The sequence below is a fragment of the Lissotriton vulgaris genome, chromosome 8 (assembly GCF_964263255.1).
Source record: "Lissotriton vulgaris chromosome 8, aLisVul1.2, whole genome shotgun sequence".
Taxonomy (NCBI): domain Eukaryota; kingdom Metazoa; phylum Chordata; class Amphibia; order Caudata; family Salamandridae; genus Lissotriton; species Lissotriton vulgaris.
The window spans coordinates 1418192893-1418219306 of NC_141696.1; the positions used below are offsets into that span (position 1 = coordinate 1418192893).

A 26414-nucleotide genomic window follows, 5' to 3' on the forward strand; every position below is an offset into this window, starting at 1 on the left:
TGTGCTACTGTGTTTTGATGCTGTATAATCGTAAGGTGATTTTATTGTGCTCTACTGCGATTGTTATGTTGCATTCTGTTATTACTGTTTTGCTGTACCCTGTTATGTATTAATTGTGTTGGTATGTAGCTTTGTGCATGTTATTGTGGTATGTTCTGTTGTTAATTTTAGATATGTCAACAAATGCTGCTATATTTCCATGCCTTGAAAGTTCCCCAGAGAAGCAACTATTCTGTGCATGGTTGTAAAATAGCACTGCTCCAGCTCTTCAACACCAGTTAGGCCAAAACAACAGCAGACACTTGCTGCAAGTTAGCACTCCCCGTATTCACTCTTTGTGGTATGGTGTTCTACCCTTTTAGGAACCTCCATCTATCCGTGCCTCCCGTTAGTAGTCGTATTTCTATGGTTCCCTGAAATTTGAAAGAAAGGTATAGAAGTATTGCAAAATATTCAAAGACAAGATCATTTACTTTTCTACCTCGAATATTTTCGGGTGGGTGCCTTGTTCTACTCTGGGCAAGTAAGATTGGCAACTTTCTCAGAGAAAAATACTAGCCATTTCAAAATGTTTTGATGTTCTAAAAGGGCCAGAAAGTGCTACCAAATATTTGTGAAATCTTCTTTATTCTTTGTCACACTAAAACTCTGCCTCTTTTTGCTTTGAAATGATTCAGGAATACTTTAAACAAACCTAGAACACTTTGCTTAGTTTTTATCTTGTGTTTTAGGGTTAAGTTTCTATTTCAAATTTGGGGAATACTCGATTGTGCCGATTTTACAAATTCTTTTTAGCTGTCCTGGCATTAAAATACCGACAAAGCCTGTAAAATACTGGCCAGATTACATCAACAGGTATTGAGAGTGAAGCACAACCTGGTCAGTGCGCGTGCACAGTACATATTTGCACGCGCAATAAAAGTTTACTAGCACTGACAGATTAGAATATTCAAGAGTCAGAACATCTGCTGATCAAGTTGGAAATCCAAGTAAAAAAATCACAAGAAAATGAATCAATAAATAAAAAATGCTGGAAATAATGTGAAACAGGGACATATTTCTTGGCTACAAAAGAAGTTTGTAAATTCTTAGAGCTTTGGTACTATTTTGCTATTATTGGTGTGTGTAAAGTAGGCTGCGGAAGGGCTCTTTGATGGACAGAAGAAATGAATTCTTTGCTTAATGAAGCTCAGTAAAAGACTGTATTATAGCCAACCCTTCATGCTTCGGAAACAAAAACAATAGAAAGCAATCTGTCCTCCCTGTTGTCAACGCCACACCTGGATGTCTTAGTTAGTGAAGTGTAAGATAAAATACTATGGTAGCAGGTGATATTAGCAAGTAGCTTTCTTAATGCTGTTGTTGTTGGAAAAATATTTGCTTATTGATTTTAACAAGATGATAAAGTGCCACCAGTAATCTTGCTGCACTACCAAAACTGTGACATTTTTTACTTTTTTTACTATATATTGCCGGTTGTCGTTCTCGTTACCCCATGAATTGCTAAATTGTGAAAGCCAGCCTGATATGTAAGTCTATATCTTGACTGATGCCCTAGGTAAAGTTATATTTGGATTCTTCCAGGGCCCAAATGTTGCCCTCCAGCGGATGCCACCTTCAGTGCTTCCCTCGAATTGCCTTGCCGTAGCACCTAGCCATGTATACTAGAGGACAAATTTGTATCCGTACACACAAATACTTTAACATTACTGTTTCATTAAATGATATTATAATATCGGTCCAGTGACTGGTCCACTTTATACCCTTTTTGGATGGTGGTATAAAATCCCTACATTTGTTGTGGTCCTTTTCTTATCTCCCACAGAAGATACTTTTTATAAGAAGTTAAGTGTGACCTTTTTCTAACCACTCCGAGTGCACAATCTCTTTATTGTAAACTAAGAGGTAACAAACTCTTATGGGAAGCTCCTCTCTTGGACATTTGGGCAGGGTGGGCCATCATGGTGATGACTCCTTGTGGGATATACCTTTTGATCTTCAGCACCTGTCTACAAGACAGCCTCATGAGTCTGCTTCCAGCGCAAATGCAGTCAACAAAACAGACGGAGCCATGGCACATTGTGGATGCTTACACAGTCATTTTCCACTTCAGAATTCAACATGCTTGGCATAATGATCTCCATCCAGTGTGATTGGATGATTATTATAGGGATATTTGTACACCAGCTGAGACGTATTGGTATTGCCTATGCTTTCTCGAGTATGCGCTGATCCTGGTGAGTTCAATTTCGCTCTTGGTGGAGTCAAGAGCTGTAATATTGACATCTTCTATATGCAGAAATGTCCCTAACATCCAGTTTATGAGAGGCATCTTTGGGCGCTCTCTTGAATCCCTTCCCAAAAAAACTCGTAAATCAAGCTCCTGGTGGGTTCCAGACTACTTATTTTTTACAGTGTTAATTCATTCTATTATACCAAATAATTTAACATTATCATCTCATCTTTTCAGAGAGATATGTTTACATATAAACGTAGGACAGTAATGCAGTGATACAGTGATGTTTGCAAAGAGCCAAATAATATACGTGACAATAATTTAGTCAGAATATGTGTACAGACAATAAATGCATTGGGTTTTACAGTTCCCTGTTTTGTTGTAAACCTAAATTAATTATTGAGAGCCTTGGCTCAGTTTAAATGTCAAATAGGTCTGTGCTCACACCTACTTTTTTGGTGTTCTGGTTAGAAGTGGAAACAATTGTTATTTTATGTCTTTTCTAGAAACACCATCTATGTAATCTGCCGGTAGAACCTGAAGGGACCTATATCCCTAAGAATGTTGCCCTGAAAAGTCTCTTTTCACCTGTTGCTGCCTGTTGCAGGAGTCTTAAGATGGCCCCCTCCAGCACGGTGCATGGGCGGGACTGAGTGCTCCTGACTGGTTCCGGATCGTGGGGGCCCCCTTCTAGCACTTTGCCGTGGGGCACCCTCTGGTAACGACACTCACTGGTCCTGTATCCCAATCTCTCATATGCTGCCCCTACGATTGTTCCCCCCCGCCCGCTGTTTTACTTGTCTCCCAATGCTGACCACTGAACTTTCTTGGGACTGCGGCCGAACCCAGTTCTCGTCCAATAATTTTAAATAACGTGGGTCTTCAGAGGATGATCCTTCCTGCGTCCGCTGGTGATGTAAAGCAGTTGGCAGCACTTTATTGCAGGAACCAATAAGCTGCAATATGTCTTTGCCACACCCTTAGCCTGGATCTTTAGGTCTGAGGCTTGCCTCAGTGAGGCATTCTTATAGCCTTCTTGGTGTAGAGGCCAACTCCCACAAACAGGGTAGCAGGCCCCTCAGTTCTGTGCCATGACCAAAGAGGCATCTCTGAATGAGCTCACAAAATCTCCATCTTACTGACATCTTTCGGTTCTTTTGCTTAACCTCATGCGTGCGGGCCGTTTTCCCGCTGTGCGCTGAGTTTTAAAAAACCCGCGTTACACGACGAGCTGAGCTCGTCATGAGCGTCGAACGGGTTAAGAAATGTCATTCTCATTCAAATACCTTGTGAAGATGCCCCTGCCACAAAGCGCACCGTCTGAACCTTTCCACCAAAAGCAACTCTGATATCTCAGCTACTGAGATTTTCTTTTTGGGATTTCTGGGCAGAGGTGGTTAATGTAATATATGTATACTTGTAAAGCGCACTGTTACCTCGTTACGTGGCGTCCTGGCGCTGTATACCGCTGGGGAACCCGTCCTGGCTTTCCCTGTGAGAGGGCACCCCAAAGGTGAAACCAGGCATCCCCGGATTCACCTAGGGCCGTTGCGGAGATTAGGCAGGCTATTGCCCAGAGTTGCAGAGTGGGACCCATGGTTAGCGTAGGCACCTAGGCGAGAATTATCGAGTCCGCAGACATTGACCCAAGACCCTGCTGCATCGGGAATTGAACCCTGGTCCCTGGCCGACCTCTGCTTCATGGTCTGCCGCTTCTAACCAGTGAGCCACACTTCTCCTAATGCAAAGTTGTGGAGTTAATATGGCTTTGAGAGACATTTGTGCACCTTCATGACTTAAAAGAATGGTGTGCTTTTTGCCATTAACATTTATCCTTTAGTTTTATTCATATTCCTCTCATCTCCACCTAAACTCATAAAGCCAGGGTGTCCTTATTCTTTTCAGTGGTACTTATGTCTAATTCATTCACATTTTTAAATATAGAAATTTGTCGATTCACTTATCTATACTCATTTGATTAAATACCTGGGCCCAGCTCAGATAGTAGAAATGCCACATTTATTTATTTATTTAGGAGTTTATATAAAGCAACAGCTACCCCCAACGGGGATGTCCCGACGCTGTAACAGACTGCAGAAAAAGGTACAGCAGAGGTCTAAAGACTGGAGTAGAGCCAGGTCTTTAAAGCACGTCGGAAAACGGCTTTTGTACGAAGAGAGCGAGGCAGGCCATTCCACATTTTGGCGGTAATCACTGCAAAGGCTCTACCACCCATTCTAGAACATTGGAAGCGGGGGGGGGGGGTTATCAGAAGACGAAGGTGATTAGATCTAAGGTTCCGACAATGTTGAGAATGTTTAAGACGAGCTTGCAGGTAGGCAGGGCCACGTCCTCGGAAAGCTCGAAAAGTCCAAATAAGAGCCTGAAACTGGATGCGCTTGATCACTGGAAGCCAAGGGAGCTTCCTAAGATGGGAGGTGATTGAATGGTGATAAGGGATTTTACATATCAACCTGCCTGGCCGCCTCATTTTGGACGATCTGCAACCGTCTCATCAGGAAAGCAGGTGCTCTAAGGTAAAGACTATTAGCATAGTCGAAATGGGAAGTAATTAAGGCATGTACAATGGTCTTACGTGACTCAAGGGGGAGGAAATGCAGGAATTCGCAGAGCATATGAAGTTTACCAGAGCAGGAAGAGGATACCTGACAAATATGAGATTTACGGGATAAGTTGCTGTCAAACCGAAAGAGGTTCCTTGCCGTGTCCACAGCCTTTGGAGGGGGATTCAATTCAGAAGGCCACCAGAGCATCGGAGTACTCACTACCTCCCTCCCAGCATCGTCCTAGTGTGGAGATACCCCATTTGGGGTGATTCAGGCGCTGTACAAATGACATAAATAAATAAATAAAAATAAATAGAGAGTCCGGGGAGGGGGCCTCATAAACTCTACCTCCCGGAGGAAAATAAATACAGGAATTCTGCCCCAGCCCACCACTGCGGGTAAGTGATGAAATAGCAGCTGATGCCTAAGCGCTTTGCAGCTAGTGGAAAGGTCAAAGGTCACCAAATTTTGAAGTGCCATAACTCAGGCCCCACTGGCACGATTTTGACGGTGTCAAGCTCTAGCAGCCAGGGCCAGTTATAGCAGACCTTCTCACATCCAAAGCCGTGCAGTCCTTAGGAAGCTGTTTCTCCTGACTCCCTGCACCAGCTTTCCTTCTGGTCTTAGTTTCTGAGCACCAAACTCCAGGTCTTTCCCCCCAACTGGTCCTCAGGGGGTGTAAGGGAGCCAGCATTACTGGCCCTTGGGGAGACCCACTGATCCTGGGGTCAACTGGGCAGAGTCCTTAGTGCTTTGTGGGCATCAGCTGGTTCTTTCTTCCATTTATCCATGATGGTCCTAGAGTCCAGCAGCAAAGCACAGAAAAATCACCTGGCAAGAGAGAGCCTCCCCCTTGTGCAAGAGTTTTAAGAGGAGAGGAATGTTCCAGAAGCTAGGCACGCCTGGCCAATCTTACGGTGCCACATCACCTCTCCACCCTTGTCCCAAACCACCTGCACAGCCTGCTAGGACAGTTCAAAATTGCGTCATCCAGAAGTCACTAGTCACGTCTCCTCTGCGGGCCTAATCTCGGCCCTTCACTGACATCACTGCCATGGCCTTTCTCATTAGATATTCAAAGAGGAGCTGCCTCCTTTGTTGACGCCAGAGGTCTGGCCTCCCTCCTTTGTTCAGTGGGCTTGGACAGGCCCATCCCTGGTACAGTATGACAGCTGATTTAATGATTCAGATCATTCCGCCCCACCCCTTTCCTCATTAGGAGGTGAGCGAAACCCAGTTAATTGCTCCCTTTGTGTGGGGAGACCTTTGCTCCAGTTGCTGGAGAGAAATGTAATTAATCTAGCACACCAGGGTGACAAAAGGCCTGGGCTCTCATCCTGAGTTGAGCCAGGGGAATATGATAACTCTGGAAGACCCATAAATGGTACAAGTACCTTTTTGGAACTTGCAGAATTGTTTTTCTTGCACAGGTTACATCCCAATTTGATACGTCACTGGTCTTAGTAAGACAAGCAGAAGTGAAACTGTACTCCAGAGGCAGATTTCCCCCTCTGAGTATAATGAAGTATCACTACAGACTAACAGTAAATCGTACTGACTTTCTCTATGAGTGTACAGTAACATTATAAGGACGAGTCTAGTTCAATATCTAATCCTGCAAAGTCCACACTGCTCCAGGCTACCTGTGTGCAGGTACCGGGCTGTGCATGACAGTCATGCGCAGTCATGTGTATACATGTTCACGTATAACCAGCCAAGTGCCTCTTACCTTTGCTGAGTTGCTGCGGCCTTATCTGAAAAGGCGGACACTGGCGGTAAACACGTGCAGCCCAGTTACCATACGATTACCGTGATGAGACACGTGTAGTGAGACTCACCCACAGTAAAAAGTCCAACACCGGGTGATCCAAAAGCAAAACTTCTGGGCGTACTGAATGGAGGGAACCCAATTGCAACAGAAAACTTTGATCACAATGGCGAATTTAAAGGTTATCGAGCGATATAGAGTACATTTGGTCTGTTGGAGCACTGACATTGGTGCTATAGACAATTGCCCAGTTGTCTTGGAAGCCAATTACCATTTCCTCCTTTCGATCGTCAAAACTTCCCGATTGTGCAGTATTTTGCCACATTTGGACTCATGTGGGGACAGGTTCCAGGATTCTGTGGTTTGATTGTCAGCTCTCTACATTCTAACACCACAGCAGGTCCTGCTCCATAAAGAATATACTGAGGCCAAGTGGGCAGACATGATGGAGACAAATGACAAGTTGTTTTGACCTTTGTTGGAGGGGTAATTTAGATCAGTGCAGTATTGTGCATATCTATTACAAAACCATACTGGCAGGCCATGTGGCAGGAAATGTTGCAGGTGCTCAACATTCTGTTCACCCCATCAATACTTAGCACTGATACACAATACCACCAGCATAACGAATCTCAATGCCCACTCGCACACCCACAGATGGTTGGCAGCATCACTAGTGGCAGCATAATTGTACTTCCTTTGCCATAGTCGACAACCAACCGTGTCTACCAAAAATGTATGTCTTATAGAGTTAGCCAGGATTGCTTATAATGAAAAAAGCATTAATAGGACTGCAGATAAACTTTCAGATTTTAAATTGATAATGGACCCTTTTTTTCCGGCTAAAGAGTTTAAACACTTGAGAGGGTCTCATCTGCAGACATAATTTACTGCCCCAACCTAGGTTGATTTGTTCTTACATGTGGAGGTTTATATAGGTTGGCTTTTCTTATTCTACTGTCCATCTCCTATACTAATGCAAGTATATAAGGCTAGAAGGACCTAACCATTACCTCCTTTCCTCTCAGCACCATAAGGATTAATCATAACCGCCTAACCGCCACCTGCAACGGTGAAGCCCTAAATGACAACTGCTAACCACATGGCTCCTACCACCTAACGTTAGGGTTCCACTAAGCATGTATCCCTCCCTCTCCATTGACCAATTGACAATATACATGTCATCGGTCTATCATTTCCAGCTCCTGTCTTTTTTTTAATGTTGTACATTTTGGCAGTTACGTTCATGTCGTTTAATATTAGAGGTTAGTGTAAAAATGTTGAGCAAGCGACTAAACCATGAATGTATTCAATTGCTGCCCTTCTGTTTACGATTGTTGTTTTTGTTTTCCCCTAGCAGGATTTCTAAATAAAGACAATAAGGCATTATTGCAACAAAAATATAATTTATGACTGGCTTTTATGTGGAATCTTTCTCTGTATCTTTTACAGTGCACAGTTTGGTAACCGTCCTTTCCTTTTCTTGACCCTAGCTCCACCACCAAAGAGGCAGAAGTGCGACCACTGGGTAGGGTGCCCAGAAAATACCTATGCGTTTCGGATGCTCAGTGGTGGCGGGAAGGACAGCTACCCGAAAATCTGTTTTGAAGATGAGTTGTGAGTACAAGGCATACACGTTTGTAACTATCTGATATTACTCAGAAGGGTGATCTACATATGCTAGAGACTTCTTTGTTTAGTTCTTTTATCATTGAAATATGTTAATAATGAAAAATCCCCAAAGTGTGTATTCCCAATAGGTAATTCCAGAAGTCTTGTCTCTGATCGCTTGGATATTCAACATCCATCCATTTGCAATGCCCATTATGTTTTAGGTTAATTGTATCTGACATAATTTGACTTGAGCAGCACCACAATCTACTTGGGCATCTGAAGAGAGCATATTGACCCTAGAACTTGGAAACTAAGACGAAGACCTACTAGAATGCTCCTTTTGGCATTGGCACTGGGGAAAAGAAAACAGGCCTATCCTGAATGACACAAACCAAAGGATAGCCAAAATGTACAAGTACTACAGTGCTAAGATGAAATTCCCCAACAGTGACTCTTTTGTCTAACTCAAGAGGACTCTACCACCTATTAGGAGTAATGGGTGATCTGGAGGCCACTTGATCTTTGGAATTGATCTTTCAATGTTACAGTGTCCACTTTTGTTTTTAATTTTTTTCGAAGTTTGAACTCATAGTTATACAAAAATGTAACATCCTTGTACCTATAGTTATGAGACTGAAGGTAGGGCTGCTGATGAGGCTAATTTGATATCTGGTAGGATGGAAACATTGCTCCTAGTCATAACTAGGAATTAGTTTGTAGGGTGGTTTAAAAGCATCCGCTATTTGGAAAGGAATTAAATTAAACTTACAGCAATGAATACTTAGACAGAGAAGCATGATGGGCTCCATGTATATGGTTACTCTTCATTGCATAATAAGGACAAAAGGGAAGGCAGTATTCAGTTGTCTGGGCGTTATCGTTCGAGTCAAGCAGTAAGCAGTCCACAACAAGAAAACACAATTGCTAAAGAGGATTGGATAAGGAAAATTAAGAACAAAAAAAGAAAGTCAAAGTATAGAAATGGAAATAGTATTGGGAGAACTGATAAGCACATCTTTAACTAGATTTTGAAGAAATAACACTGCATGCTCAAATTTACAGAAAAAAAACATAGAACTTAGAGAGGCAGCAGCAGGCTTAATTGGGACCGACATTATTGATGCACTATTAGTGCCACTCGAAATGAACGCGTCTCACCAGACCCGACTCGAATCAATCCATTGCAAGGAAATGTAAACAGTAAACTTTAGGGCTTTGTAAAGTTGTGATTGGACATAACAGACCTTTATTTAAGAACAATAATCAACTCCAGGCACTTCCACAGAAATAATTTCTTATAACTATGATAATAATTGGGCGCTTAAAGACCACCTATGTCTTAATCACAGGAGTACCGGTATTACAAATATCCAAAACAACGGCATAAACCTCAGTAGGATGACATTTTAAGTAGATAGAATGAAATTCTAAGTAGACATAATGACATTCTAAGTAGACAGGATGAAATTCTAAGTAGACATAATGACATTCTAAGTAGACAGGATGAAATTCTAAGTAGACAGGATGACATTCTAAGAAGACATGTTGGGATTTGAACTTGTGACTTTCAGTTTATACTTTGATCTCAGCAATTAACCCATTACTTAAATGAGCTATCTTACCAACTTCACCAAAAATTGCAATAGGTTTACTCCTCTCGTCCTTCAGTCTCCACCTTCTTCTCCACAGCATATTTACTTCTTATCACAGGATCCAAAGCCTTCAGAAATTGACATTAACTGTAAATCGATCGCTCATGGTGAAACTCCCATCCTCCCGCCCTGCCCACACGCTGACAAGCAGCTCCACACGTGTATGCTCTTTCTCTAAAATAAATGTATCCTCTTTAGCACTTGAAGACATGGTGTCCCAACAACTGTTTAATATCTGTCTCCCTCTAGGTGAAAAATCGCCCAAGATCCCTGGCACAAAACACTGGCTTTTACACAAAACATACATTGCTTTGTCATCATAAAAAGGTCTAGGTACCTAAATGTTCGGGAACTTGTCATAATAAGGTTAAAGCTAAGTGCCTTCTTGGCCACAGCTTGCAGGTTGATTAGTCCGGGAACTTGGGCTATAAAAAATACCTTCACGTGCATACCTGCCCAACTTTATTAGAGTTACCCCTGGTTACGCGAATGATGAGAATATCAAGGTGTGTATATACTTAACTATAATTCTGCCGTTCATTCGCATATCTCGGACCAAAGATGTGGAATGCTCTCCCGCTGGCGTTAAAAACAGAAACTAATCTTCTGGCTTTTCGTAAAAAGTTGAAGACTTTTCTGTTTTGATTTCCCCTTTTCTGTGATCTCTTTTTGCACCTGCTTGTTCTCTTTCTTCAGTCTGTCCCTGGCGCCGGGAAACCCATTGTGGGTAGCTGAGCGCAATACAAATTCAATAAAATAAAATAAATAAAATAGTTTCAAAGGTTTTCCTTTCCTAAGCATGTGATGATTAGGGCTTTTTAACACATGCAGAAAATCCTATTTTGTGTAAATATCCAAAAATAGAGACTCACACTTTCACTCAGAGTGAACTCGTGTAGATAACACACATTCTATTTAGGTTTGTTCTTCTAGATTGAAAGAAAAAAGCTTATGTTAAACACAAGTTTCAGTAACGAGATAAGGACAACTCTTTATTGATAAGGGCTGGCTGCTGCCCGGATTTATTTCATCCTCTAGGCTCCGCTTCCGTGTGTGGAAACCAGGGCGGTATTTGATCTCTTCTCCCCTCTTAGTAAGTGTTGCCCTATTCCTTGTGGACTTGCATATGCACAGGTAAACGCACATGCAGCACACACACATGCATGCACACACACAGAGCACTAACCTCTTTGTCAGCATAGCTATTTAGCAAGCCCTATGCCTGGTCCTGCTGCTACCTCGTCTGCTACTCTACAACGCACCCTGCACACTTGTGCCAACGATGGCATGCATTTAATCAGGTAAGACCAATATACTGCATCCCATTCTCCAAGAACTGAGGCTCTGGGTTCATTCAGATAAGTGTGAGTGGCAGTGTGGGTTCTGCAATATGATTTAAGCACATGGTTTTGCATGATTGGACTGCATGTTTGACCCCAAGGCTTGAGACCGTAACATAATTGGATGTGAAGCAATATTTGAGAGGCCTTTATTACCGGAGTTGATGGCTGTGGAGCCTTCCTTGGGTTTCTTTCAATCTCTAAGTGCTTCAGCCTCCTTTTCAACCTTAAAGAGTGCATCTCTTATAGGCCACCAGGCATGTTACACTTGTGCTGTGTACCTTCCCTGCTGCCAGCCAGTGGGAGGGTCTGGATAAAGGCAGTGCCCCCACCTACAGAGTACATGAGGTTACTCAAGACATTTCACTTCTACTTCAGAGTTAGACCTCAGGCCTTTGGTAAGGTCCCGGTGAGGCCTCTGTTAAAACCACCATGAATCACCACTAAGGATAATGTTAGAAATGAGGGTGTTAGTTGGCAGAGGTAGTCCAAATAGGGACCCTTGCTTCTAGCCGGGGTAAGGGTGATACACACTTTAGATAATCCCTGCTCACCCCTGGTTAGCTTGGCACGAGCGGACAAGCCTTTCCCAAAGGCAATGTGTAAAGTATTTGTACTCAAAACACACAGTAATACAGTGATAACACCACAAATGGACACCACACAAGTTTGGAAAAATAAAGTATCATTACCTAATCTCGACAAGACCAAAACGACAAAACTCCAACATACAAGTATTAAGAATATCAACAGCCACAGGGATGGGAAGCGCAGAGAACACACAGAGAAGCTCTGTTCCTGAGGCCATGGGGAGGCGATGCAACAATTCTGCTGCATCCTGGAGAAGTGATGTGTTGTGTCTGGTCTATAGGGGGAAGAAATGCATCGTCTCGAAGACATTATGGACCGCTCAGGTACAATGTGTGGAAATCCGGGATGGGGCGAATATCGATGCGGGGTCAGCGAGCAGCTCTGTGTCGGTTTCTTCAGCCGTGATCCCTCAATGCATTGGTTCTTGCAATGGTGAGAGGCGCTGCGTCGGTTGCGGCAGCGACGATGCGTGGCGATTCTTCTCGCACAGCAGTGCTGCATTGGAAAAACTGTCGCAAGAAGAGTGATGCATCGATTTTCTTGTAGTTGCGTTGCTTTTCCAGATGCCAACAGCAGGAACAACCTCCAGAGGCCCAGCATAGTCACAGGCAACTCTTGGCAGGTCAAAAATCTCAGCAAAGAAGTTCAGGGGACCTGGGGTTGAAGTCCTTGTGTTCCCGAGACTTCAGAACAGGAGGCAAGTTCTACTCAAGCTCTTGGAGATCTTCCTCAAGCAGGGGGGACCCAGCACACAGAAAAGTCATTGTCCTTTCCTTGGCGGAAACAGCTACTGCAGGCCAACCCCAGACACCACACAGCAAAGGGACAGTACTCCTCCTCCAGTTTCGCCAGCTCTTCTCCTTGGCAAAGGTTCCTCTTGATTCCACAAGTAGTCTAAAGTTCAGGATAAATAGCACACATTCCTTTGTTCTCTGGTGGCAGAGCAGCTCTTTACCCAGCCAAAACCAGTTCTGTCAGGGAAGGTTGGGCTCTGGCAAGTGGGTGCACTTTCCAAGTTGACATGGCAGTTAACAAACTGCACACAGACACTGCAGTGGCAGGTCTGAGATACCTTTTCGGGGCTACTCGTGGGTGGCACAATCAGTGCTTCAGGCCCACTAGTAGCATTTGAATTACAGGCCCTGGCACACTTCAGTGCGCTTTACTAGGGACTTGCCAGAAGATCAAATATAAACAAAGTTAAGTGCACACAACGAATGTGTATGATATGAGTAATCACAGTCAAATGATAAGGATGAGATCGCGCACACTTGTTCTTTCTGTTTAGTTTAATTGGTGGGTGAACGGTCCGCCTATCACAGGCGACCAAAGGAACAAGAAACCCAGCAGACACGTGTTTCGTCAAATCGGGTGTTAACCCGTCACTCTTCAGGGCTGAAAACGAGTTGTAAACGGTAGTATCGTGGGACCGGTGATAATTCCAACCCGGTCCTGGTCGGGTTTGAGACACAATCATCAGCACCCACTAGTGCAGTGTGTGGGATAGTCCGTAGTATAGCCAGAAAGTAGTTATATCTGCGGGTAATGCCGTATATAGCAGCAATTGGCTGATCGCTGAGGATCTGAAATGCAGAGGTAGCGGTTTCTCCGGATATCCCAATGTCATCCCAACCGTCAAACCCTTTACTGTGTCTGATGCTTCCTAACCGCGTCGTGTTCCATAAAGGAGTAAGCCGGGTTATCACTCCCTGCCATCCTAATCTCGTCTTAGCTGCATGCCACAATCCCAGGGTATGTCGCAGTGGTCCAAACTTTGTCTGCATCAGTTTTTTATCATAAAGCGGAGCCAACATGTCCCTCACACCCAATTGTGCCCTGTCTGCCTGTAATGCTGGGTCAGACTGTGGGAGATGTTCCCATTGATTAACCACTTTCAGCTGTGCGGCCCAGTAATAAAGTTGCACATCTGGAAGCGCTATCCCACCGACATACCAACTACGCACCAGCTTGGCCTGTGCAATACGTGCTGGCTTATTGCCCCACAGTAGACTGGAGACCTGCGCTGTGATAGCTTTGAAGTAGGAGGGTGTCACATTATATGGTGTATTTTCCAGAATGTACAGGAACTGCAGTAGGGCCATCATTTTAAAAAGAGCTGCCCCTCCCAACAAGGTCGGCGGCAGTGTTTTCCAGTGATGTATATCTCGTTTGAGACGCTCCAGCGGTGGTTGTAGATTTTTAGCATAGAATTCCCCTGTGTCTGTCGTAATGTGGACTCCTAGATATTTAAAAGTACTATCCACTATTATAAGTGGGAAATTGTCGGGGAGACGTGGTGGTGGGCCATGCAACACATATAAAAGGGACTTGGACCAGTTAAGGGTGTATCCAGATGCTCGACCATAAACCGAAACCAGTACATTTTCTTTCAATGCAGTCTACCCCTCAAATGAAGTTCTGACACGAGGCCAGAAAGAGTGAGTGGTGATAGTGTTGGCAAATAAGTGTGCTAATATCATAACTGATCTTCCAGCCTTTCGAGAAATGCTAACTATTGCTACCAACCTTCTAAATGTTCGGCAGCAGCTTTGGCCTATGAGTCAAAGGTGGGTCAATATCAAAATAGACTATGGGTAATAAGGCTTCTAAAAGACACATGCTGTTTAATACATTGTAAATGTGAGTATTGTTCCTCGCTCCTCTGGCTGGATGACATCACTATGAATGCGAAGAATTTTATCTTGGCTCCAGGGTAGCTAGAGATTAGTTGGCAGTATCCATGGTAGGTAGTGTTGTTTACTCTATTTGGATTGACCAAGTCCTCCTTTTGACTCGCCAGTGGTACCTTCGCCAAGCCGACAATGATTACCCCAGGAGGCGGAAGTTGGTTTCAGATGTAGATACCGCATGGTACTTTAATTATGTACAGAAATGGGCAGTGGTTAGTCAGTCCCATACTGCCTAAAATGGATATTCCTTCATTCACAGTTGGAAAGGGTAGGGCTGGTTAAATGATGATAACAAAGACAGCCAGAAGGTCCTGTCCATTGTGAGTATGGGATACAACACCAAACAGTTTTATAGTGAGTGCAGCAAGGTGCTATCAGCACTATCTAGGGGCAATATCATCCTGTGGGGAGGCACTGCACAGACATTGACAATCTCCAGATCCCTTTGGGTCTGGAAAGGTTTAACTCTTGATTTAGGTACCAACACTCTAGTCAGTGGGGTTGGGCTCCAGGCAGAGAGAGACAGTTTAGCAATCACTCTTTGCTCTTTGTTTTATGGTCTAAGCACACTGGTTAGATAGGTCAGAACTGGAACAGCCACATCTGACCCAAAACTAAAGATGAAACAAGAACACCAAGCCACAGAAAACAGGGCTGTTTATTAGCAAATTGACTGGACAAACATCTCAGTCTGCTGTCTTGTTGTGATATTTGATGTATTTAGTGCCTTGATTCTTGTGTTGGTGCCATGGGTTGAGGACACAATACAGGTAGATACTGGCTCCTCTAACCGGTCCATTTGGGGTGGTGAGAAAGGAGATCGAACCAACAGTTGCCACTTACAAATGTTTACAAACCTCTCTTTGTTGCTTGTATCTCCAAAAGAGCCATATGTGGCAATGATATTAATTTGTGTAGGGCTGCCAGAACCCACTGGACAAGGCGGCATTCACGGTGGATGGACAGGGCATCCTGTATGGGCTTAGAATGACACAAACATTTGCAGATGTGACAACTCTGGAAGCTTGAAATGTAGGGCGTTGACCCCAATGCTTCAGAGGGGCCAGGGACACAAGACTGAAGTTATGGCAAATGACACGGGACGACCGCCAGGCACATATTGCCTGGCAGTAGGCTGGTCAAGGAGACTGTGCAAGCTCACCATTGGGTGCAAGCTTTTAATTTATTTTGTCTACACTCAACCCTCTTGTGGTTCTGTTTATTCACTTTGAGGCCCAGCACAGCTGGGCTGCAGATGCTTCTGTACCCAGGACCTACTGTCTAATTTAGTCTGTCCTTTAAGGAGGTCTCAATCGCGTAGGATGTGGTTTTGTCTCCCCTCAGATGTGGTAGCTTCTTCCCTCTCAGTGCATTACTGTTCATTGCCTTCCGGGTAGAGATGGGCAAGCCAGTAGTTGTTTTGTTGGAAGGGATTCAATTTATTCTGGACTTATGGAACCTGCTGTGGAGTTTATTGAAATCTGGTAGACATTTTATCAACTGGGTCCTGCAATATTGCTGAAGAATTATTGTGCATTCCTTTGTTGCTGTTTTTTACTTTTGGTTGCTGATTATACCTTTTGTCTTTTGCTATAATAAAACTTTAATAAACAAAAAGAAAAAAAAGAGATGGGCAAGCCACTGAAAGTTTGAGCAAGGCTCCAGCCTGAAACCTGGCTCTGGTTCAGCTCGAGGTCTTGTTGGAACTCCGAGCCCAAAACGAGCCGAGCTTTCATGATGCTTATGTCTGTCGGCCTTCCTCTACCCAGGATGTGGCGTCACTGCCAGAACTGCCGTCCAGGTTCGAGTCTCGGCGTTGGCTCAACAGCCTGTATTTCTGGGCAGATAACAAAATCTTTCCCTGCCTATGAACAATGCAGATGACCTTGTGTAATGTAGCTAATTCTCATGTAAAGTGCACCCTATAGAAAAACTGCCGAAAAATGCATAAAGAGGTCAAAACAAAGCCTTAACATAAATAATATTCTTTTTTTGACTGATGTGCTCAAAGTAAAGCCATAATCCTGGATGGATAAATTGCTGCTCCCCGCTTACATTGTGTGACCGTAGGCAATTATTTTGTTTCGGCAAAACTCTTTTTTCTTCATTATCAAGTATGAAAGCACTTTCAAATATGTGAGTTCAGAATATCAGTTGTACAAAACCCTATTATGTATTTCTTGGTTCAGTGCCATAATGTGATTGCTTAATTTCAAAGCTTCACATCTTAAAAAAATACACCCGCTTGAATTTTGGAGAGGCTTTATCATATTTTACGTGATGTTTGTGATTTACATAGCAAACCTTGTCTGGGCTCCGTTCGTGCATGAGCTCTAAGACCCTAGCCAGACCCTTGACTCACCTCTGGCTCGGCTCGCCCTGTAAATCTGTTGGCTCGCCCACCTCTATTTGCAGAGTATGAGAAAGGGGGTTTACCCAGAACAAGTCACTGGGACCTGGGTCATAACGATGCTAAGAGGGAAGGGGTCCCAGTGGGAATGAGATAATCATATGCACATTGAACTAAATAAAGAAACATTTAATGAGTCTACAATTGAGGGCCAGTTCAAAGGAGGAATCCATCCCATCTCTCTTTGTAAATGCCATAGTTTGCATTGTGCAAGAGGTGCATTGATCTGGGTGCCCATCAAGCAAGACTCACCAGAGCCATCGGTGCCACTGACACCCAGGCCCCTTTACCCAACTTCAAAATCAGTCAAGGTTCCCAGCCACATAGAACACACAAAGTATCCTTCCATGTGGTGCACTCTTTTTTATTCCCCTACCTGTGGTCCTTTGTGTGTTTGGACTGGAAGACCACCATCAGGGGGTCAATTTCAGAAATCACTATGATCATGCTCTCAGTGTCCATATAGTGACATTACATCCTCAGGTGACTTCTGACCTCTTTATGTAGAGACCTCTTTATGCACAGACTTCTACAACCGCTTTGTGAATAATGGAGGAGATGGAACGTTGTGCGATCCAACTCCCTATATTTCAGGAGGGAGAGCATCCTGTGATTGAAGAGATGGACCTTGACTTCCTGCATATGAACTGGCATCTAAAACAAGAGTCTGAAAAGGAAGCATGCACATAATCTGCAGCTGGGCCACTTGAACTGCAGTGTCATCGTCTAATTGTTTGACACATCCTTGGTTATGGCACAGAACCTGTGTATATGCATGCCATCGCATGTGGGTGTAGAAGTGCATGACAATTTTTCAGAAAGCATGTCTAAGGGATCTCTTAATACCAGACAGTAAATCTCTCCCCATGCCCTGGGGCCGTGTAGACAGTTGCATTACCGATTTGCTTCCATCCTTTTTCAAATGACCTCCTAGCGTCTTCTGCCTCATGCTGAAAGCAAGAAGGTGCTCAGGGCCCGTAACTCTAGTGTTTTTAGAGTACGTGTCCCTGTACCTGGTACTTCCTCTGGGTCCGGTCTCATGGCGAGCTAGGTGCACTTACAAAAGGTCTGAGCTCAGATGTAGCAGGCTGATGGCTACAGCTCTGCTCTTCCATTTGTGGTGTGAACCAAAGCCTGTATGGCTCTCAACATGTTGTGTCCCTTCCTTCAGCAAGGAGGGCTGATTGGGAGTTTTGACCTCCACTTAAATGCTTAAGTGACCCCTGTATACAGAAGCAAGATAATATAATGTCTCACACAAACACAGCTATTTCAGATTCTCCCGCCCTTGAAGCTTGTACACTAGTTCCTCGCCCCAGCCCAATCCTCTACCTCTTACGCAGTATGCAGCCAATCAGAGAACATAGGGGGAGTACATGAAGCATTGCTGGCCAGTGAGGACTGCTCCACGGAGAATGCGCAATCCTACTCCCTCGTTTGCTCTCTTCTAGCGCAATAAACAAAACGTGTTGGAGCCACTGAGCGCTGGAAATACCGTCCATAGCATTGTTCGTGTAATTTGGGACTGTGGCCCACTAAACCAAAACTAACGGAATCCAGGGACGTCTTTTAAAGTGTTCTGGCCTGAATCAGATACAGCCTTGTCCATCACACACAGCTAGTCGCACGCTAGACCTTGCGCTCACTCACTACTTCGAAAACACCAGAGTGGTGTTGCACGCTCAATGTTACCAGATTAGATTTGTCTCCTTCGGGTGCTTACATCTGCTGCACCACCCTATCCCCTGAAGTTTATTCAAAGTATGTATGCGTCAAGGAGGTCTAAGGAGCCTACAGGGCTCACTGAATACACATTCCCAGGTCCTAGGTGTGGCCTTGATTGCATTGCAAGATGTTAGCTCCGGCTCTTCACACGTGCAAGAGAGAGAGAAGTGAACGGTTTGTTAAGACAGCTGTGAACTGGAAGGCCTTGTTTGCCAAGGCTGCACCTGTAAACTGAAGCAGCCAGTATCTCTATTGTCACACCTTTGGACCCATATTCAGACGTCTGCGATGACTGTACAATGCGACCTTGAACCTGTTGCCAGATCACAAGATGGCGGCAGGACGTCATGTTTGCAGTCCTGGCTCCTTGCAACGAAGCAGTCGAGTCTGGAAATTGTTATCCTGGGTTATTTACCTTGAACATGAAGCCGTCAATGGGACCTCGCTACAACTCCAAGACAGTTATTAATATGAGCAAAAGGAAGTCACAAGCAAAACAAGTTGTGTTTATTTTCTTTAACATTAGTAAAACTAATAGCAGATGCAGAGCTTATTTTGTCCATGCACTTGTGTAGATATCTGCGAAGGAACTGCTGTTTAGTCGTATTTTTAAATGATTTAGGTCTGGCTGGAAAGTGCATTTGTTTGTAATAGCTATTATTTCCAATTTATTTGATATACATATTATGGACTTTGGCTCCGACCTGGAAAGGGACTATTTTACATCTAAAACGTGCACAGTATAACTACTTAGAGTACTTATAAGAGGCGGATGGCATACCTACCTAATGTACTTGTAAGAGGCAGATGGTATACCTACCTAGAGTACTTGTAAGAGGCAGATGGTATACCTACCTAGAGTACTTGTAAGAGGCGGATGGTATACCTACCTAAAGTACTTGTAAGAGGCGGATGGTATACCTACCTGGAGTACTTGCAAGAGGTGGATGGTATACCTACCTAGAATACTTGTAAGAGGCGGAAGGCATACCTACCAAGAGTACTTGTAAGAGGTGGATGGTATACCTACCTAGAGTACTTGGAGGCGGCGGATGGCGTACCTACCTAGAGTACTTTTAAGAGGCGAACGGCATACCTACCTGGAGTGCTTGTAAGAGGTGGATATAATACCTACCTAATGTACTTGTAAGAGGCGGATGGCATACCTACCTAGAGTACTTGTAAGAGGCGGATGGCATACCTATCTAGAGTACTTGTAAGAGGCAGATGGCATACCTGCTTACAGTACTTGTAAGAGGCGGATGGTATACCTACCTAGAGTACTTGTAAGAGGCGGATGGTATACCTACCTAGAGTGCTTGTAAGGCGTGGATGTTATAACTACCTAGAGTACTTGTAAGAGGCGGATGGCGTACCTGCCTAGAGTACTTGTAAGAGGCGGATGGTATTATTATTATTATTATTATTATTATTATTATTTGGGTTTTGTAGAGCGCGTAGTAACCCGGAGGCATCCCAGCGCTGGGATCCAAACCAATCATGAGGGTAGAGTACCGGGAAAAGAAAGGGGGGCGGGGGATAAGGATCAGGGAAAGAGGTGCGTTTTGAGTAGTTTCCTAAACCGGAGGTAGTCCGATTCCAACCTTAGTTTGCGGGGGAGAGAGTTTCATAGGATGGCTGTGTTCACGGAGAAGCGCCGTCCGCCTGTGCGTGCCCTTTTCACTCTGGGAACTGTGATGAGGTATTCGTGATCAGAGCGGAGGGACCGTGTGGCCTTGTAGGGCCTGATAAGGTTTTTGAGGATGGGGGGGCCTTTGTCCTGTAGGAGTTTATGGGCCAGACAGAGAGCCTTGAATTTGACTATTTCTCTTACAGGAAACCAGTGAAGGAGCTTCAGGGCTGGTTTGGCCGAGGATCTAGCCGGGATGTTAGTAAGAAGCCTGGCTGTGGCGTTTTGAATCCTTTGTAGTTTGTTGAAAGTGGCTTCGGGAGCTCCCAGATAAATAGCATTGCTATAATCCAGCCTAGAAAGAATGAGGCCTTGGATGATCAGTTTCCGGGAGATGGGAGGGAGCAAAGGCAGGATTTTCCTGACTGGTCTAAGGAGCCCAAAGCAAATCCCAGCGGTTTTCTTAGCCTGGGTTTTGAAGGACAGATCTTTCTCGATCCAGATTTCCAGACTCTTGATCTCAGCTTTGGGGGCGGGGGGTTCACCCAAACAGGAGGGCCAGATGTTGGGGGGAAGAGAGGGTCCATTATGTCAGAGAAGCAGGATTTCCATCTTGGACCCGTTAAGTTTCAACGCTGAGTTGTTCATCCACCCCTGGATTTTGGAGAGGCAGCTGTGCAGATTCACTGGTTCTTGGTTGGGATGGGATAGAGACACCACCAGTAGCTGATGATTTTCACACCGAACGGGGTGACAACCTCCTCTAATGGGGACATGTAGACATTGAATAATGTCGGGCTTAGTGAGGATCCCTGCGGTACTCCACATTGGAGGGGGACTGTTGGAGAGCGGATGTCGTTCTCCCAGACCTGGAAGGAGCGGTGGTTTAGAAATGAGCAAATCAGGCAAGGGCAATGCTCTCCACGCCGCTGTCTCTGAGTCGCTGGATAAGAACCTGATGGTTGACAGTGTCAAAGGCCGCACTGAGGTCCAGGAGGATCACTGCCACTGATCCTCCTGCGTCCAGAATGTATCTGGCCTCCTCCACTGCCGCCAGGAGGGCGGTGTCCGTGCCCTGACCCGGGCGAAATCCAGTCTGCGAGCTTTTCAGCCGGTTGTTAGACTCCAGAAACTGGGAGAGCTTTTTGTTTACTAATTTTTCAGCGATTTTACTGATGCCGGGGAGGAGGGAGATTGGCCTGTAGTTGGCTAAGTCAAGGGGGTCTAGTAGAGGCTTTTTTAGGAGGGCCTTGACCACAGCCGCTTTCCAGCTGGGGGGGGACCTTACCCTGAAGTAATGATGAATTGATGAGGTCAGTAAGAGGGGGGGCGATCGTGGGAGCCACTTTTTTATAAGCATTGATGGGCACCGGGTCGCTGGGGGAGCCACTTTTGATCGAGGCGAGCGTGGACAGAACCTCTTCAATAGTTACAGGGCCGAGTGTGTTAAGGTGGGAAGTGGCCGGGTCAGATCTGAGGCAACTCTCGTCGGGGAGGCTGTGATCGACTGGTGGTAGAGTGGCGAGAATTTTCTGGATTTTGTCGTCAAAATACTCTGCTAGTTTTTGACATTTGTCCTCAGAGGCGTTGGGATCTGGGAGAATCCCTGGCATTGGCTCCAGGACTTTGAGTAGTTCTTGTAGGATGGTGAAGGTTTCCCTGGCAGAACAGGAGGAATTTTTTATTTTTTCGTCATAGACTTGGATTTTGGTGTTACGGAGTTTATAAATTCTTAAGGAGGTACGGAAGGCGTCTTTTTTGGCTGCGGATTTGTCCTTCCTCCATGAGCGTTTCGTCCTTTTACAGTCCTTACGTAGTAGGTTAAGCTCAGAGGTGTACCATTGAGCCGGATTTACTCTTTTGGTTCGTTTCACAGTACTGGATTTGGGGAGGAGGTTGTCCAGAGAGTGAGCGAGCCAGGAGTTAAACTGCGCATCCGCTGTGTCTGGGTCAGGAGCTGGGGAGGGGGAGAGAAGTCACGAGCGTGGATGCCCATTCCTCTGGCGAAAGTTTGCGCCAGCATCTATCGGTAACCCGGGTCTCGGATGTTTGGGGTTGCGGAAAGGAGAGATGCCAGTCTATGGGGATCAAAAAATGGTCTGTCCATGGTAGAGGGAGGGGAGTGCCAGTTTTAAGGTTGCGGATGTTTGTAAAAATGGGGTCCAGCAGGTGTCCTTACTCATGAGTGGACTCTTGATTAACTAGTCGCGTGCCAAAGGACGTGAGATCGAGGAGAAGTTCGGAGGCAATTATGTCCTTTGGGTCTAGAAGATGGAGGTTGAGGTCCCCCAAGATTAGAAAGTTGGAGGTTGTAGTTGCCATGAGGGAGACAGTGTCAGCCAGAGCGCTAGCGAACTTGGCTGGGGCTCCAGGTGGACGATATATCAATAGACCAGAGAGGGAGGTTACAGGTGAAATCTGAAGAGAAAAATGACAACTTTCGCAGTCCTCAATATTTCCATTGCTAGTTCTACAGGAGAAATGCTCTCTGAATATTATAGCCAGACCACCTCCTCTGCCGCGGGGTCTGTTCTGGGAGTGGATTTGGTAACCAGGGGGTAGTGCATTAACAATATCAGAGTCGGTATGAGGGGTGAGCCACGTTTCCGTGAGGAACAGAATGTCAATGTCTAGTTCCTGAATGAGAAGGTTTATCTTGTGGGAGTGTTTGGGGAGGGACCTACAGTTAAGGAGACCAAGCTGAGGGCCATGGCCCTCTGCGCCAGTAGGGGCTGGGTTGCAGAGGTCACAGTTGGAAAATGGTTTATCTCCTGTGTAAATGTAATGGCAGTTAATATTTTTCGATGGGTTCAGGACGCGGAGCCTAGCTTGTGAGTAGGTGCGGCGGCTGGTGGCATAACTGCCTAGATTACTTGTAAGAGGTGGATGGTGTACCTACCTAGAGTACTTGGAGGAGGCGGATGGCGTATCTACCTAGAGTACTTTTAAAAGGCGGATGGTATACCTACCTAGAGTACTTGTAAGAGGTGGATGGTATACCTACCTTAAGTGCTTGTGAGAGGTGGATGTTATAACTACCTAGGGTGCTTGTAAGAGGTAGATGCTATACCTACCTATTATATTTGTAAGAGGCGGATGGTGTACCTACCTAGGGTGCTTGTAGGAGGTAGATGCTATACCTACCTAAAGTGCTTGTAAGAGGCGAATGGTATACCTACCTAATGTACTGGTAAGAGGCAGATGGTATACCTACCTAGAGTACTTGTAGGAGGCGGATGGCATCCCTGCCTAGAGTACTTGTAAGAGGCGGATGGTATACCTACCTAGAGTACTTATAAGAGGCGGATGGTATACCTACCTAGAGTACTTGTAAGAGGCGGATGGAATACCTACCTAGAGTACTTGTAAGAGGCGGATGGTATACCTACCTAAAGTACTTGTAAGAGGCGGATGGTATACCTACTGAGAGTACTTGTGAGAGGTTGATGGTATACCAACCTTGAGTACTGGTCATAGGCGGATGATGTACTTACCTAAAGAGGCAGACTGTATACCTATGTAGAGTACTTGTAAGAGATGGATGGTATACCAACCTAGAGTACTTGTAAGATGCTGATGGTATACTTACCTAGAATATTTGTTAGAGGTCGATGGTTTGCTTACCAACGTTTGTGACGGAGCACTCATCCGTCAAACTCCAAATCAGGCCCTTTGTTACTGGGGCTAAAGTGAAGGAGATGTGTGTGAAAACCATAGCTATACAAGTGTAACAAGTTTCATAATTCATTTTACAGTTGTAGCTGGGTGTTTAAATAAAAAATACGTCCTAATCAATGCCTAATTTGTTTTAAAGAAATAGAACAAACTATATAAGCTATTTGTGCTAGTTAAGCAACAAAAAATCGAGCAAACGAATTTTGACTCAATCCTGGGTACATTTGCAATATTAGAAACATAGAGAAAATGTACATTCACAATGTTATATTATGTCAATACAGCAAAGCAGTGTGATCTCTATGTGTTGCACAAGTAGGAGAGCATGTCAGGAGCTGGATGACATTTTTACACAGGTTCTTTGTTTTGAGCAGTTAATTTTTTATTACAAAGTAGTTATTGTGGCAGCTGTCGAGGGAATGTGGTGGTGGTTGCCTAATATGCCGTGAAACTTCTCCCAGATTCGTATTTTAGGGAGTGGGGTGTTGAAATGATAATACGCATAGAAGCCCTCAACATGGATGTCACTGGATAGGAAAGAAGAAATAACCCTTCACTTTGTATGGGGTAGGACAAGGGCCACTGGAATTATGCCACAGAGGAGAAAAACATATGCAGGAAGATTGAATAATGATGTGGCTAGAAAGGGCAAATTATGTGGCATCGTTTGGCACATTTTGTGGTATATTACTTCACTGTTTAGTTCTTTGTACATGTTACCACTGTCTAGGGAAAGTTTTCACTTATTACTATCAGTTATCACCTAATTTCAACCAGCAGAAACTGAAGGCGACCATTAAACCTTTGCAAATCACCTGCAAATGCTCGGAAACACGTGTCAACATCGTTAGTAATAGTGTATCTACTTGAGCTAGAAGCAAGACGTTTTTATTAAAATCTGCAAGTATTCAGCAGTTGATGGATTATGTGGCAAATTCATAGTTTTGCGTAAAACAGAGCAGCAGAATCATGTTATCCCAGTGGCCCTGGGTAAGTCTAACCATAAAGATTTTAGTACGTAACCTCAAGAACGAAAAGTAAACATTATTTGAGAAAACAACACATCAGTTTAAAGGCAAGGAAGCCACAACCCGTGTCCCAGGTATGCGTCTAAGCCAGTGGGAGTATTAGAAAGCTTTTTCCTACCAGAAATTACACTAGCATGTGCACTACCCATTAAGCAGTTTGTGCGTGCAAAATATACTTTACAACAAATCACAAATTGTGCACTAATCAACTAGTAAAGGAGTAAAGTGAAGCTGCTTGACAGACAAAAAAAGGATTCATTTAGAGAAGGATGGTATTGTATTGTTAAGATCTTTTTGATCAAAACTCTTTTCAAATGTTCTTAAAGTTTGTCCTGTGTTTTGCTGGTGACCTGTATTTCACGGCAACCATTACATTTTTTTAATATACAGTTTGTTTTATTAGTATAGCGCCACAAGCCATAATGCAGCTTCTAGGTGCTGAATTGTTTAAGACAAAAAAAACGGATTTGAATGCAGTCATCGTTTAGCACAGTAATACAAAATATTACAAATGCGAACTAGCAGGATAAAAGTAAACAGTAGCACGTTTCATGCAGCAATAAAACGACACACAAACAAGAACTTCAACGCTGGTTATCAGAAGTTTGCTGGATGCCAGAAATATGATCCTGATGTTTTGGAACTCACACAAGAGGCGAAGATAGAGCACCAGGCTGAATCAATGTCGAGGTGTCTATGCCTGCAACGTGTAATATGCGTGTTAGAATATGAACTGCACGCTTGAACTGTTTCAGATTTGAAGCAATAACGAGTAATTGTGAATCTGTATAAAACGTAGCACACTTTCCTTGGTATTCGTCTTCACTGATTTTCATAACTTGTATGAGGACAGTGAAGAAAATGTACGTGCTTTGGCCATATCACCAGTACAGATATATATCTTGAACCTGTATTTTAATATGTGACAGCATCATTTAATTCAGGGCTTGTGTTGCACATCTGTCAAGCCCAGGGTTTAAAAATACACTTTAAAAAAAGGCATTTTATCTTTGCAATCAGCTTTTTAAATCTCAATTGGTCTATTTTGTCAGTTTTGGTCTCCTCTCTCTCCCTCTTTATGTCCCGCCTACCGCATTCATGTTCTGTGAACTGATGTCTGCAGACTGAGGGGCTGTTTAGGAGTCAGGCGGTGTGAGATTACCTAGTGGAATTTCCCTCCGCCTAATTCCAGTTGGACTGGTTTTACCACAACCGTGTTTGTTGGCTGTGGGAGAACCTGACCTGATGTTTTTTCTACTGGTATTTCTGGATTGAAACATTGCCTGAGACTGTCTGCAGAAGCAGCCAAATCCCATTCCCACATTTTTTTATCCTGATGAAGGCCTGCCAGAAAACACCTTCCCCTTCCCTCCACTACTCCCCCTTTGTCACCCTCCACCCTACCGAGAGCTCCCCACAGACATTTACCACCTTTTCAGACCACATGGTGGATGGATGCCTTAAACCCCTTGGAATTTGAAATCTGTG

General features: G+C 44.4%; 1 protein-coding gene across 2 annotated transcripts in view; it reads left to right on the forward strand.

Annotated features, from left to right (window-relative positions):
* The window catches only part of FAM3B (FAM3 metabolism regulating signaling molecule B), a 259570-nt gene that overhangs the window by 180268 nt on the left and 52888 nt on the right, over positions 1–26414 (forward strand). For both annotated transcript variants that reach the window (XM_086935435.1, XM_086935436.1), the window contains one exon: positions 8065–8188. In XM_086935435.1, the coding sequence (XP_086791561.1) occupies positions 8065–8188 (124 nt within the window). The remainder of the gene's footprint in view (positions 1–8064; positions 8189–26414) is intronic.